Source organism: Gymnoscopelus braueri, assembly GCF_963280865.1.
Source record: "Gymnoscopelus braueri genome assembly, chromosome: 12".
In the NCBI taxonomy this organism is placed as follows: Eukaryota; Metazoa; Chordata; class Actinopteri; order Myctophiformes; family Myctophidae; genus Gymnoscopelus; species Gymnoscopelus braueri.
Window position 1 is genome coordinate 13,589,918 of NC_137614.1, and position 13,876 is coordinate 13,603,793.

The 13,876-nt window shown below is 40.5% G+C and overlaps 2 protein-coding genes across 4 annotated transcripts; one reads left to right on the plus strand and one right to left on the minus strand.

Moving 5' to 3' along the window:
• Nucleotides 1-1,399: 1,399 nt before the first annotated feature.
• Nucleotides 1,400-9,355, plus strand: c1galt1la (core 1 synthase, glycoprotein-N-acetylgalactosamine 3-beta-galactosyltransferase 1, like a). Of its 3 annotated transcripts, none has more exons than XM_080444235.1 (4): nucleotides 1,400-1,631; nucleotides 2,469-2,705; nucleotides 5,047-5,711; nucleotides 7,856-9,355. In XM_080444235.1, the coding sequence occupies exons 2-4, from the start codon at nucleotides 2,540-2,542 to the stop codon at nucleotides 8,144-8,146; spliced, it is 1,122 nt and encodes a 373-aa protein (XP_080300361.1). In that variant the 5' UTR covers nucleotides 1,400-1,631; nucleotides 2,469-2,539; the 3' UTR covers nucleotides 8,147-9,355. The 3 variants fall into 3 exon arrangements, with proteins under 3 accessions (XP_080300361.1, XP_080300359.1, XP_080300360.1); XM_080444233.1 differs by having other exon boundaries at nucleotides 5,044-5,711; nucleotides 7,856-9,342; XM_080444234.1 differs by lacking the exon at nucleotides 1,400-1,631 and adding an exon at nucleotides 2,017-2,149 and having other exon boundaries at nucleotides 5,044-5,711; nucleotides 7,856-9,342.
• tac3a (tachykinin precursor 3a) lies at nucleotides 9,260-12,489 on the minus strand. The gene is made up of 7 exons (XM_080444236.1): nucleotides 12,438-12,489; nucleotides 11,341-11,459; nucleotides 11,124-11,223; nucleotides 10,649-10,678; nucleotides 10,499-10,552; nucleotides 10,261-10,327; nucleotides 9,260-9,396 (listed from the first exon to the last, which is right to left on the minus strand). Exons 2-7 carry the CDS (start codon nucleotides 11,443-11,445, stop codon nucleotides 9,378-9,380), a joined length of 375 nt encoding a protein of 124 aa, XP_080300362.1. The 5' UTR covers nucleotides 11,446-11,459; nucleotides 12,438-12,489; the 3' UTR covers nucleotides 9,260-9,377.
• Between the last annotated feature and the right edge of the window lie 1,387 nt (nucleotides 12,490-13,876).

Genomic DNA, 13,876 nt, shown 5'->3' on the forward strand with positions numbered 1-13,876 from the left:
CCTCAGTCATTTCTATGTTTTATAGGTGTTTCTGCAGGCTTTGTATAACTAACTAACTTAGTGGTTCAACAAGCAAGCACATGAGTGCATGCAGTGCAGGTGGTTTCAGAGAGTCACTTCTCTGAAACAAGAGTTACAAGGTCCTATAAATTCATTGTGAAAACATTTCAGCAAGCATGTACTTTTACTTGTACTTTAAGTATTTTTCGAAAACATGTACTTTTGAATACTTAAGTATATTTAAAAGCAATGACATTTTTACTCTTGAGTAACATTTTGACTGAGCTACTTTTACTTGTAGTGGAGTAAATTTGACCAGGAGTGCTGTACTCTTACTCAAGTACCGGGGTCGAGTACTTCGTCCACGTCCACCTCTGTCAATTTTGGGGGTCCTTGACATGAACATATTTCAGAACCACGGATCTTCTATCCGTGCTTGGGATGACATCTAGTGGTCAATATTCAGAGGGACATGCTCTCTCTGGTGTTCTCTTCTCTCTCTCTCTCTCTCTCTCTCTCTCTCTCTCTCTCTCTCTCTCTCTCTCTCTCTCTCTCTCTCTCTCTCTCTCTCTCTCTCTCTCTCTCACACACACACACGCACACGCGCGCGCACGCAAACATGGCACATAAAACAAAGAGTCCTATGTATCAATTCGCATTTCAATAGCCCCCTTTGTCTCTTCTAAACAAGAAAGGGCAAATCTTAGTAGTGGCATTTGTCATGTTCAAATGCAACTTTGTCCTCCATTCATCATTTCTAACAGTGTTACAAGTGTTACACTGTTGCAGTGTTATGTTCCTATCCAGCAAATAATTCTCAACTGCAGGTCTATTTCTTCCATCCTGGAATACTTGCATTACAATAAATAGGACCATTGTGTGCAGACAGTGCAGTGGTTCAATTGTAGGCTACAATAGTCATGACGTGCACTCGTGCAGTGCAGCTGCTGCCTGTTGCGCGAAACAGTTTGAGCTGCTATTTTATGTACAATGAATCTGATCCGACGTAACATCCAGATGAAACAAAATAGATAATGTTTGGTTGAAGTGGTTCTAATACTTTTAACAATTAATTTAGTTTTTGGGTGCATTTGGGCATTGCACATACCACATCCGCCCATTTATAGGCTGCTATTTCTTAAGAGTGACAGCTGACAAGACCACTTCAAATTAGTTTTTAGTTATTCATTTATTTTGTTGTCAAATTATTCATACCCCTTCCAGAAAACACATGCTAATAAATTACATAAATAAATAAATAGATCACTCTTAGCTGCGGGGATGGAAGAAAGGCGGGCTCTTTAGCTACGTCATCAGCAGCCAGCCAATAAAACGCTGCGTTTTCAGAGATTAGTCGGTGACGGTGCAGAAGAATGTGAATTTAAGCTTTCCACGAAACATGACATATTCTGTCTTTTTTTAAAAAGAGCGCAACAATAACAACAGTCCAGAAATGTATGTAATTATTTCACGTACGAACACGTAGCCTACAATGCTGTGAATGGCGTAATATATATAGGCTTGAGCTGCCTGTCAAAATGAACAGAATAACGGGATTTCTAAAGCATTAAAGCCCTCCTCGGCACCCCAGGAGTAGAGCAGCATATCGTGCTGATCCCCCCCACAAAAAGGTAAATAGCTAATTTCTCTTCATATCTCAAAACAAGTAGCCTATATTTGTCAAACGAGTGTTGGGGAAATTGTAGCTATATTCACATCCGTTTTCTATTGCAAAATACCAGTTCGCCTTACAATATGGACATGCTAGTTACCCCCCGCCCCCCATAGCTTATCAATAAACCCGCATTTGGTTTGTAGTAATCGTAACACAACCACCAGCAGCAAAGATCACACACACTGTCTGACCACCATACTCTCGTTTTTTACAGCATCGTCATCAGTGCACCATGTTAATCAGTAACACATGTTCCAGACATGATGGGGTCCTTAACCTCAGCGGTGGCTTAGACTAAAAAACCCAATGAAATCATTTTGGCTGTACGTGGAATTGGTTGTGTGTCATGTCTGTCTACTCTGGAGGATTGGAAAGAGCAATAAACACACCGCAGACATCTGGCTTGAAGTCTAGATGAAAACATAGGCTACCCTGAACAATGTCGCCTTCCTTAAATCAGGCAAAGATGATCAAGTCAGTGAAGACAATTTGTATTGTTGTTGTTGTTATTATTATTATTATTATTATTATTGAATAGCCTAGTCAATAAGAGGCATATCAATTATTGAATTTAAGTGTGATGTGTAAAAATAGTTGGCTACTAGCTGCATTCTGTGTATACTATTTTCAACTCCAAAGTCAAAAAGCAAAAGATCAGTCTCATTAGTGCACAATATTTATTGTGCCAGTGGTAAAAGTAATGGCACGATAGACTATAAGTACTGGAACGGGATTCATGACCAGACCGAGAGGGAACTTAATGGACATTAACATTGGATTATTGTTTTTCCAGGCAGACATGATGTAAACTAGACACGAAAACAGCCAAAGACGCGGTCACAGGGTCACCGCTCACCGCTCACCATGAAGGCCATTGGCTCCCGATGGGCATTCTCCCTGGGTTTTGTGGTGGGAACCTGCAGCATCTACTTCTTCCTGCATCAGGTGTGGTTCGAGAGAAGCTCCCCGATGCTGCCCGATGCCCAGGAGAACCCTGCAGCGCTGGAGGAGAGAAGCACAACTGACTGGAGTGAGTTCTGCTCTCACCCACTTGTTCCACCTGCTGCACCACAGAGGGCCTTTATATCAGGGGTCTTCAACGTTTTTCAGGCAAAGGACCCCTTAGCTGAGAGAGAGAGATGATGAAGCAGGGACCCCCCACTACATATTGTACAACATTTTGTTGCAGATTAAACTTTTCCATAGATTTCATAAATAGTTTCATAGACTTGTTTGACAGCACTATCATCAGTGTTGGATTGATGTTGATGTATTTTACCACTTTAACGGTCAATACTTTCACTCTGTACTTAGTCTGATCTTTTTTCCCTCTACACCAAAAACATCTTAGCCAAAATTAGCCGCTCTTGTATATCGGCTATTTTTGGCTAAAGTTATCCTCAGAATAGGGATGCTGCATGGGTTCAAGTGTTTAATGTAAAAAAATAAATTTCCTATCACACAAAGATTTGGCGGCCCCCCTATTGTAACCTCTGAGGACCCCCTAGGGGTCCCGGACCCCCTGTTGAAGACTCCTGCTTTATATCACTAGGTTCTCAACCTGTGGGCCGTGAGGATATTACAACTGGGCCCCCAAATGATTGGCAAAACACTAAGGTTTTAATGATATGATATTACATTAAAAAGTGATACCAATAATATAACTTAAAGTATACTACCTAGGTTATTAAAATAACATGCTCTGAAAATGCTCGTGGGTCCACCCATCTGACCTCTGTGTTAATGGTGATGGTGGCCGCGGATGCTTTCAAGACTTTTCAAGTGGGCCCTGATCCAAATAGAGGTTGAGAACCACTGCTTAATGTTAATTTGTCAACATTTCATTTGAGCGACACACACATTGCCAACAGTATAGCTGTGGAGTGTGTTGTTGCTGTGACTGTGAGGTTATGTTAATGGTAGGGATAATCTACCTCACCATGCAGGTAATTGTTTGGAGAAGTGTTTTTCCAATAATGACTGCCTCACTGTGCATTATCCTGTTTATCACATGGCTACTACTGTACTTACAAGCAAAATCAATAATTTAACAGGTAATATTGATTTTGCAAGCTTCTGCAACCATATGTAAACAGAAGCAGAGCAGCAGTCTGTTATTGAGAAGAAACAACAGGCTTCATTGCCTTGATCGACCAATATCCAGAATCCAGTATTGAACAAAGCACTGTAATAAGTGGGTGTAAACCGCAACCAATCTTAAAGCACTTGAATGTACACACTTTTCTATTTAAACCTCCTTGTTTAATTGGCAGTACAGGAAACAGTAATCGTTACTGTAAAATATGAGTCTTCAGTAGTGGAAAGTAACTACTGTAAGTACGTTTACTCAAGTACAATTTTGAGGCATTTTTACTTTAGTGGAGTATTTCCAATTTTCAATACTTTTACTTCTACTCCACTACAATTATATGAAAACTTCAGTTACTAGTTACTTTTTAGGTCTAGATTTTTATTTACTAAACATACATTAACCACTTAAGGTCTATATATATTTCGGCTATTTGAAATAGCAGATCTACAAGCTCACAATGTGACGCATTGTGAGCTTGCAGATCGTCTATTTTCAAAAGATTTTTCATACATTTTGAAATTGTGAAATGGGACATTCTGCACAATGAGTAGTTACTACTTTTGGTACTTTAAGTACATTTTGATACCAATTTTGTACTTTTACTCAAGTGAATTTTTTATTCCGGACTACTACTTGCATCAGAGTATTTCTACATTGCAGTATTGATACTTTTACTTAAAGGGATATTTCACTTTCAAAAAAACTTTGGGTCATTTTATCATCTACTCAGGCCTTTGTGAGCACCCCAGACAGTTTTTAAGTTGCTCGATTCAGTATTTAGATATTTGATATTCATTTTATCAGACACGCCCCCTTCCTATACAAACCCATTGTAACTTCAAACTCCATTTTAACCATGTTAGATTCATCAAAAACACCCGTCCTTGGTTCTGGTGACTCTTTTTATTGTATTTTATTTTTTTCATTTTCAAAAAAATATATAAAAAATAAATGAAAAAAGTAATTGAAAAAACACGGCCCCCTCACGTATTAGGGGGGAGGTATGAGTCACCAGAACCAAGGACGGGTGTTTTTGATGAATCTAACATGTTAAAAATGGAGTTTGAAGTTACAATGGGTTTGTATAGGAAGGGGGCGTGTCTGATAAAATGAATATCTAATATCTAAATATTGAATCAAGCAACTTAAAAGCTGTCTGCGGGGCTCACAAAAGCCTGAGTAGACGATAAAATCACCAAAAGTTTTTTTGAAAGTGAAATACCCCTTTAAGTAAAACAGTCTTTGGATGAATTCTGATGACCTGTGTCCTGTACAGTAGGCGAGGACAGCCGAGTGGCAGACGAACTGTACCATAAGGTCCGCATACTCTGCTGGGTGATGACGGGGCCGCACAACCTGCAGTCCAGAACTCGCCACGTCAAGGCTACCTGGAGTCGGCACTGCAACACGGTGCTTTTCATGAGCTCCGCGGAAGACCCTGACTTCCCCACCGTGGGCCTGGGCACCAAGGAGGGCCGCGACCAGCTCTACTGGAAGACCATCCGGGCCTTCCACTACGTCCACGAACACCACGCCCACGAAGCGGACTGGTTCCTCAAAGCCGACGACGACACCTTCGTGGTGGTGGACAACCTGCGTTGGGTCCTCGCCAACCACACCCCGGAGGAGCCCATCTACTTCGGCAAGAGATTCAAGCCCTACGCCAAGCAGGGTTACATGAGCGGAGGGGCCGGGTACGTTCTGAGCAGAGAGGCCCTCAGGAGGTTCGTGGGGGGCTTTCGGACCAAGGTGTGCACGCACACCACCCCGGTGGAGGACCTGGCGCTGGGGCAGTGTCTGGAGAAGATGGGCGTCGTGGCGGGTGACTCCCGAGACACTTTACAGCGGGAGACGTTCCATCCGTTTGTGCCAGAGCACCACCTAACCAGCAAGTTCTCCAAGAGCTTCTGGTACTGGAACTATTGTTTCTACCCCATTGTTGAGGCAAGTCTCTGTGAGTCGGTGCTGAACCTACCCATGAACCTTAACAAAGCTGTCTGTATCCTAATAAACTGTCTCTGTTACCGATTCAACAAAGCTTTATTCCAAAGGTGGTTATAGGTAGGCCTTATTTCGTCTTGGCAACCCTGTGAATGGATTAGCCATTGGCCATTGGAAGGCATGTTGTCGACCTGTCTGTGGAAAAAACGTATTGTTAGAAGTTAAAGTCAGTAAATTGTCCTTTCTAGGATTTCGCTTTTTAGGTTTTGCTAGTGTAGCTGAAAGCAAACTGTGTAGAGTAAATATGATAAGTAAATCGACATCAAAAAACATGAACACGGCCCGGACGGCTGGCGTAGCGGTCCGGGCACCTGGGCTGCTAATTACAGTGTGTTGCGGGTTCGAATCCCGATTCCGACGACCTTTGCTGCGTGTCACTCCCCATCTCTGTCTCCCCATTTCCTGTCAGTCTACTGTATACTATCAATAAAGGCAGAAAAAGCCAAAAACATCAACACAATCCTCATAGCCTGGAATCGCCAGCCACACCCATAACAAATATATATAAAGAAAATTTCAGGCTGAGTGTCAGGCGCCAATTCTCAGTAATTTATCTGTGAATATAGCCTATACATTTGCATCCATTTTTTACACTCAGAATTGAATGTAGTCTATTTGCATCAATTGTTAGTTACACTCATAATTGAATGTAGAGCATTTATGTCTCAGAATTAATTTAACACTGAGGACTTTACTGTGTAGGTTTAAGATAGATCAGAGAGAAATGACCAAGAAAATAATGAATATTTGATTATTTGGCCCACTGTTAATACCCTGCGTGACCTCTGCATAGAATAGAAAATCAGATGAGTTTGATGTTAAAGTGGATGATTGCAGGCAAGACAATGGCCCCGTTAACAATAGTGAAAAATAGGCAATTTGTAAAAGATGCTAAGGCTGATTCATTGTGCTTTGCAATTGAAATGAGACGGGTTCATTATTGAACCGGTCAGAGACTGTCAGGGTAGATGGCCACAATGCAGGGTGTAAACAAGCCACTTATACTGGGCCTTTGTAAGAGAAACACAATGCATCTTTAATAACAAGGCAATTATCTATATTTTTCAGGCTCCAAATAGAAGGTGACATTTTAGTAGCCGTCAGCACATGCATACAGTGTATAGTCAACGGGTACAAAGTGATTTGTGCTGTTTAACCCATTAAGACCTGAGGCCGTTTCTACAAAATGCCTTCTAAATCAATAGTTCTCTCACTTTCAAGATAAAATAAAATAAATCTAAAATAGCAGATGTGCAAGCTCGCAGCGTGGCACGAAGTGACGCGCTGTGAGCTTGTATATCTGCTATTTTTGAATAGCCAACGCAAAAATCTAAAATGACACAAATGCTTTCCTGGTTCGGGCAGCAACTATCAATTATTGCGCAAAAATATGGAAAATAGATGATCTACGAGCTCACAACGCTTCGCAATGCGATGTAGAGTGAGCTTGTAGATCTGCTATTTTTGCTTGAAAATGTAAATGTAGATTTCGATAATCAAATATTTAAAGGTAGGGTAAGTGATATTTTTTGGTTAAAACAAAAGGTTTTGTATTAAAAGGTTAAAGCACTATATTCTGATAGTAATCATGGGTATAGAGTGTTTGTTCAGTCTCAGGGGACTCCTCGTCTCTCCAGCTCTTTGATTAACAGAAAATACATTTTCAGGTAGGTGACAAAGTTTCAGCCAATCAGGAGAGAGTACCCATTTATCAGCTTTATTTTTATAGCGTTCCAGTTCCAATTGGTTCAGCTCATTTCTTTGTGTCACAACTTCCAAGTTCACTTGTTTTAATCTGTATCCTGACTGAGTTCTCTATCCTGATTGGATAAAATTGGTATCCTGACCTGAAAATGCATTTTCTGTTTATTATAGTTGGAGAGACATGGAGACTCCTGTTACTGAACAAACACTCTATATAGCAATGAGTACTATCAGAATATAGAGCTATCTAACTCTTATTTTGACCAAAGAAAATCATTTACCCTACCTTTAATTGAACTTTTCAAAATAATCGATTAGTTCGATTAAGTGTTGCATGCTGTTTAACATGCTGCATCTGTCTTTGTGGCCTATATGTTTCACAGGGCCCACAGTGCTGCTCTGACCTGGCTGTATCATTCCACTATGTGGAGGCAGAGTTGATGTACACACTGGAGTACTACACCTACCACCTGCGAGCCTACGGCTACAGGCCCCGCTACGAGCCCCCGCCACCCCAGAGACTGAGCCTCAGCGTGCAGACGGAAAAAGCTGCGGGTCACACGATCCGTCCAGACATCACTGTCAGCGGGAACCGGGCCAAGACGATGATGACACCCTTCTACAGAGGAGACGAAGACAACAGGACTGCAGTTACGCAGGGCGAGCAGCTGTGACTCCGCCTGCGGTCAAAACGAGCGAGAGAGAGCGATCTGATTGAACCCATTTATGAGTAGCACTTGTAGCCACTTGTTACCACCGTGAGTGGACTATTCAGGTTTCATTTGCATTAAGTATGTTACCAGTGCACAGCTGATTACGTTAGAGGAGTGTGTGGCACAACGCAGCGTTCCCATTTTCTGTCTATATATAATAGCGGTGGTTGGAAGAAAACAGGTTTATTCTATAGTTTTCATCTAACAGTTCTTTCCGAGACAGCTGGGTCAGATAATGTACGGTACAAAGGTTTGAGTGAATAACCTTTAATAAGAGTTATGATTTGGTGACAGCTCCTAATGGGTTTGACCATCTTCATTTATTCAATAAATTCCATGTCATTATCTTGGTGGTGGTTAATATTACTGTTTCACTGTGCATTAACCAGTACATCATCGACAAACAAGTTCGATCGCTTAATTACTTAATTTGACATATGAGAAGTACGATGAATGTTCCTGATGTGTTCATCATGTAGAGAAGCAGGAAAGGGCTCATATTCTGGTTCTGCTTTTATTCAGATTAATCTGATCTGAACCAACAGTATGAAACATTTCAGTATAATGTCCCTCTTTCCTGATGTTTTGTTTTTAATAAGTGAATAACAACAAATGGCAGTGCTGATTGATTTTTCTTTCTGCTGCATACTATACCACCCAGCCTATTGGTTACTGCAGGCTTCAAATCCACAACCAATGTTATGTTGTGTGTTTCATGTCAAAGACAAAGATGTCATAGTAAAAACATGCCTAATCTTTCTGATCAGCTCAATATTACATGCATTACTCTTTTCATTTCATGTTAAGATGCTCAACATTGTAAACGGTGTAAAAGAGATTTGAAACAGTTAAGCCATATGAAGATATCCCAATCTGCATCCATTGACAGGGGTAAATCCAACAAACTGTTATTTACAAAAATTGTTTATTCTGAACCTTGAAGAAAAGAATCATGTCGTAAAGAAATAGATCATATCAGCCGTTTTTCTGTTGATTGCTTGCTTTCACATAATACATAGTATACAAACTGTATAATAATACAGTAGCCATCATGAGCCATCTGGTAGGTGTAGTATTGTGTCAGATATGCTTTGCCATATGCATCAAGATTTAGTCAGCAGTTTTTTTTGTTTTGTTTATTCTTTTCTCTGTGATCTTCGGTCGTTTTAGCCAGGTGAAAGAGATGGTGTATCTATAGCCCACGACGATACCTGGAACAAAACACAATTACACAGCAATGACATGAGCAGTACTCGCATAAAGATTTTTGCGTTGGCTATTTAAAAATAGCAGATATACAAGCTCACAAGCTTGTACATCTGCTATTTTTGAAAAATCTTGAAAGTGTGAGAACTACTGATTTAGAGGGCATTTGTAGAATCGGCCTCAGGTCTTAATGGGTTAAAAAATAATAATGTTATGCTCAAACAAACAGTAAAATCCTAACTGTTAATTTAATTGAAAGAGAGAATGTGCAGTAATGGTGCATTTGGGGAAATAACACATTTGACTGTTTACCAATACTGACATAAATAATGCCACTTTATGTGCATATTTTGAAGCAATTTGATGCAAAATCTCTACAAGCTCAGTTGGCTTCAGGAAGCTGAGTCAATCAGTAGGTGTTAGCCACTGAGGTGATATCGTTATATTTAACCACTTTAACTCTGTCGTCCGAATCTTGTTATTATAGGCGGAAATAGGTGACATTTTTTTACGTTAAAAATATTGACATTATTTTAAAAATAGCAATAATAATGATGATGCAATGTGAGAGTGAGGTCTAGCCAACACCGGCTGGGGACTCCTGAATCGCTGCCCTCCACACTCTCCGATTGCAATAATAAATACAATTTGTGGTTAAATAGTTAAGTGGTTTTGATTGATTGAATATTCTTCAATTTTTTTGCAGGTTTAACGATTAAAAACACCAACTGGATGAGAAACATAAATGCCAATTGTGGCCCATTAAAAATTCAACACTCACACTTCATGATGAATGTGATTAAAATTAAATGTGATGGACAAGAGTAATATATGTCTACTCTGCTGAGTGACAGAAGAAAAGCGCTCACCTCAGTTTACACTTGTTGCTGAGGAAAACGCCTCTTGTCTCTGGGTACTCTTTCAGGGGACCATTGTCTGAGAACACACACCAAGGCCAATCACAATGGGAAAAGAGAGCATAGGTTAAATCTTATGTTAAACACACACATTGTACAGTAAGTATAAGTGACCATATAATAGATCATTACACACACATTGTACAGTAAGTAAGTGGCCATATAATAGATCATTAGCCCACACACTCACCGGGCTCTGCGTTTCTCCGTCCCATAAGACCAAAGAAAAGGTCATGCATCTCTCCTGGTAAAAAAAGAAAAGGAAAAAGAATGACATCAGGTAATTGAATATAATGGAAAATGAAGTGCTATATCATTTGTAAAGATAAAAAAGGCTTACTTTTTTGTGGTGATGGTTCAGCATTTGGATCTACAAATTAAATCATTAAAAAATGAAAATCACGATAAATTGATGCAACAACTTGATGTTCTGTTCGAATACAAATATACTTTTTATGAATAGAAACATTCTATCTCTCTCTATGTATGTATGAATGTATGTATCTAGTGTATATATATATACACACACACACACACACACACACACACACACACACACACACACACACACACACACACACACACACACACACACACACACACAATTGTAATACATTATTTTTGTGCATTTTGAAATTGGCCATGCATGTGTTGAACATGCAAAATTAAATGGTATTAAAACTATCTAATGTAATGGAGAGAATAACAAAACTAAAAACCAAAAAACAGTCAACGTTGCATCCAATTAGTCAGTTCATCGCCTCAATCACTAGAACACCACCGGCACTCACTCACTCACTCACTCACTCACTCACCGGCATTTCTTCTGCCCATCAGACCCACGAAGCTGTCATAATCCACATCTCCATATCTCTTCAGAATGCCCCGCTGGAGGTTCCCAATGCCTGTGTTCTGCTGCAATGACATGGAGCAAATAAGATATCTAATATTTCTGTTTGGTGGAAACAAATGAAAGGAACCACTACTACTACTACTACTACTACTATACTGTACCAAACTGAAGAACCGTACATCTGAGGATGCTCTGCGCGCAGCGGGCTCCTCGCCACATCTGGACTGACTGCTGCCAAGCTTCATGACGAGAATCAGAGCCACTAGCAGCAAACCTCTTCTCATCTTCTTCACGACACCTGTAGCCTCCATTGATTGATTGAATACTTTATTTAGCAAGTTTGGGGGGGAAAAGCACATAAAGTAGTTCTATACAAAGGATGCTAAAAAGGGATTAAACCCAAGAAAGCACCATGGCTTGTTTCCATTGGAGTCCATGTGTATTCAATTCATCGAGACATTTAGTGACTTACAATTATACAATACTGTGCAAAAACATCATATAAACGAGTAGTAGTTTAAGAAAAATATGTACAACATAAATGTTGAATATTGAGTTACAGTATATAGGTTTTTTCTTTAAAAGAACATGGTGCGTTTATGGAAACGAAAGGAGAATTGTTTAATAGATTAGTCAATTAGCCTGTTGTTATGACCAATTTTGACATAACCACAGACTATATGCAGCCAATTAAACTTTGCTTATAATAAGCCCCCCTGTCAGGCTGTCACGAAGTAGTAGAACACCTGTTGCTCGTGTAGGTGTCGGTGACCGTGCGTTTCGTGCGTAAAAGCGCACGGTATAAAGTTTTGCAGAAACATTATTATGAGTTTTGCGTCAAGGTTGTTTTTCTTTTCTTTATCTTTTGTCAAACATCACTATCAGACTTAATTTATCCTTCTACTTCTTGTTTATGCCCCTAAATGACTGGATATACAGGTTTTGTAGCCATTTGTAGCAATTGTAGAAATATTAGACATTAATTGTCGAATTATGTTCATGTTCTAATCATGTATACTTTACATTAAGACCATTTTTCAAATATATATATATATATTTTACATTCTGTACAAAATAGCCAATTTGACATCGAGGTGCGCAGATGTCCCTAGTTCCCACCTATCCTATTACCCTGTTTTCCTCTCCATAATGGTCCTAAAAAGCAGCCGATCCATTAAAAAACGGAATTATAAAAGGGGGGAGCAGCATCCCAAAGAAAACAAATAGTAGCCTACATAAAACTCATTGCTTTTAAAGCGTTAAAAACTTCCATTACCTGTTTTCTGCTGAGTTAACGTGGTGTGAGAGGCAGCGCTGTGCGTCCTGCTGTGGAGAGCTGGAGAGGAGCAGTGAGAGAGACTCCTACCCAGAGGATCATTAAATGACAGCGGGCCACCTGCGTAAACCCAATCAGCGTCTGACGCGTAGGTGTGGCCTCACTCCTCACGTCTTACATCATGAGCAGCTGTAGGTGTTACATTTTCGTATTCAACAATGATGAGTATTATGATGAATAATGGAAAAAGGACACCGTGGTCTCTAGCTTATACGTCAGAGTCCATACAAATTCGTGGACAAATTACTAGTATATTCAAGCAGTTGTGCAGTTTTTATGACTTGTTAGTCATTGTTGCTAGGGAGCTCATTGGGTCCAAGTTTCCTGTCCAGCAGCAACTAACTGATAATCACAAACACAGCAACAGAAAATGAACTTGGACCATTTAAAATGTTTATGTTAGTGTATTGGACTACACATTTGCATGAATGTGAAGTGAACATGATGGCTATATGATATGAACATAATCGACAGTGGCTGATTGATCAGTAGCCAGTTGGGTCAAAACATCATCAATATATAGGCTACCCACCAATATATACTGGGGAGTGGCCGGTAGGGCTGGATGCGAACCACGAGGTTCGATCCCGGGCTCCCCCAGAGTTTTAGTGTCGAAGTGTCCTTGAGCAAGACGCTGAACCCCTAATTGCTCCCGGTGAGCAGGTTGGTGCCTTGCATGGTTTCCTCCGCCATTGTCGGTGTATGAATGTGTGTGTGAATGGATGAATGTAATGCAAAATCTATTTAAAGCAATTTGGATAAAAGTTCTATATAAATGCACCATTTACCACCTTGACCCTGGTAGCACCTCCATAAACATGCATGTTCTTCGACTTCTCCAGTGCTTTCAACACTATCAGGAAAAGCTTGCAGGGAAGCTCGCTGTGATGCGGGTGGACCATGGCCTCACTGGCAGGCCACAATACATCAGACTGCAGGCAAGGGTTACCTGGCAGAAGTGCTAAGGAGTATAATAATACTAATACTAATAATAATTTGGTCCCTGCTCCCTGCTCCTTTGGGGTCTTGTTCAGGGACACTTCGACACACCCTGGGGGTCGCCAGACTTCACTTTGAGAACCACTGGTATACACTATGGCTGACACTGACATGCTCCTATAGTCCTTGAACAGTGCCCTTTCCTCCTCTTTGGCCAATTACTATGGTCATTGTCAAGATGGTAATCTTTGTACTGTAGGAAGTAATTATACAGTAGCAGCTGCCGCTGCATGGCATCATGGAAGATGTGTGTGTGTGTGTGTGTGTGTGTGCGTCAACGTGTGTGCGTCAACGTGTGTGTGTGTGTGTGTGTGTGTGTGTGTGTGTGTGTGTGGGTGTGTGTGTGTGTGTGTGTGTGTGTGTGTGTGTGTGTGTGTGTG

Bases quoted from the DNA above. Each gene is read 5' to 3' on its own strand.
- c1galt1la (XM_080444233.1), top strand. From the start codon at position 2,540: ATGAAGGCCATTGGCTCCCGATGGGCATTCTCCCTGGGTTTTGTGGTG. The intron at 2,706-5,043 runs GTGAGTTCTGCT...TGTCCTGTACAG, and splicing joins GAGAAGCACAACTGACTGGA to TAGGCGAGGACAGCCGAGTG. The intron at 5,712-7,855 runs GCAAGTCTCTGT...TATGTTTCACAG, and splicing joins GTTTCTACCCCATTGTTGAG to GGCCCACAGTGCTGCTCTGA.
- tac3a (XM_080444236.1), bottom strand. From the start codon at position 11,445: ATGAGAAGAGGTTTGCTGCTAGTGGCTCTGATTCTCGTCATGAAGCTT. The intron at 10,679-11,123 runs GTGAGTGAGTGA...TTTAATTTGTAG, and splicing joins GATGGGCAGAAGAAATGCCG to ATCCAAATGCTGAACCATCA. The intron at 10,553-10,648 runs GTAAGCCTTTTT...TTTTTTTACCAG, and splicing joins TGAACCATCACCACAAAAAA to GAGAGATGCATGACCTTTTC.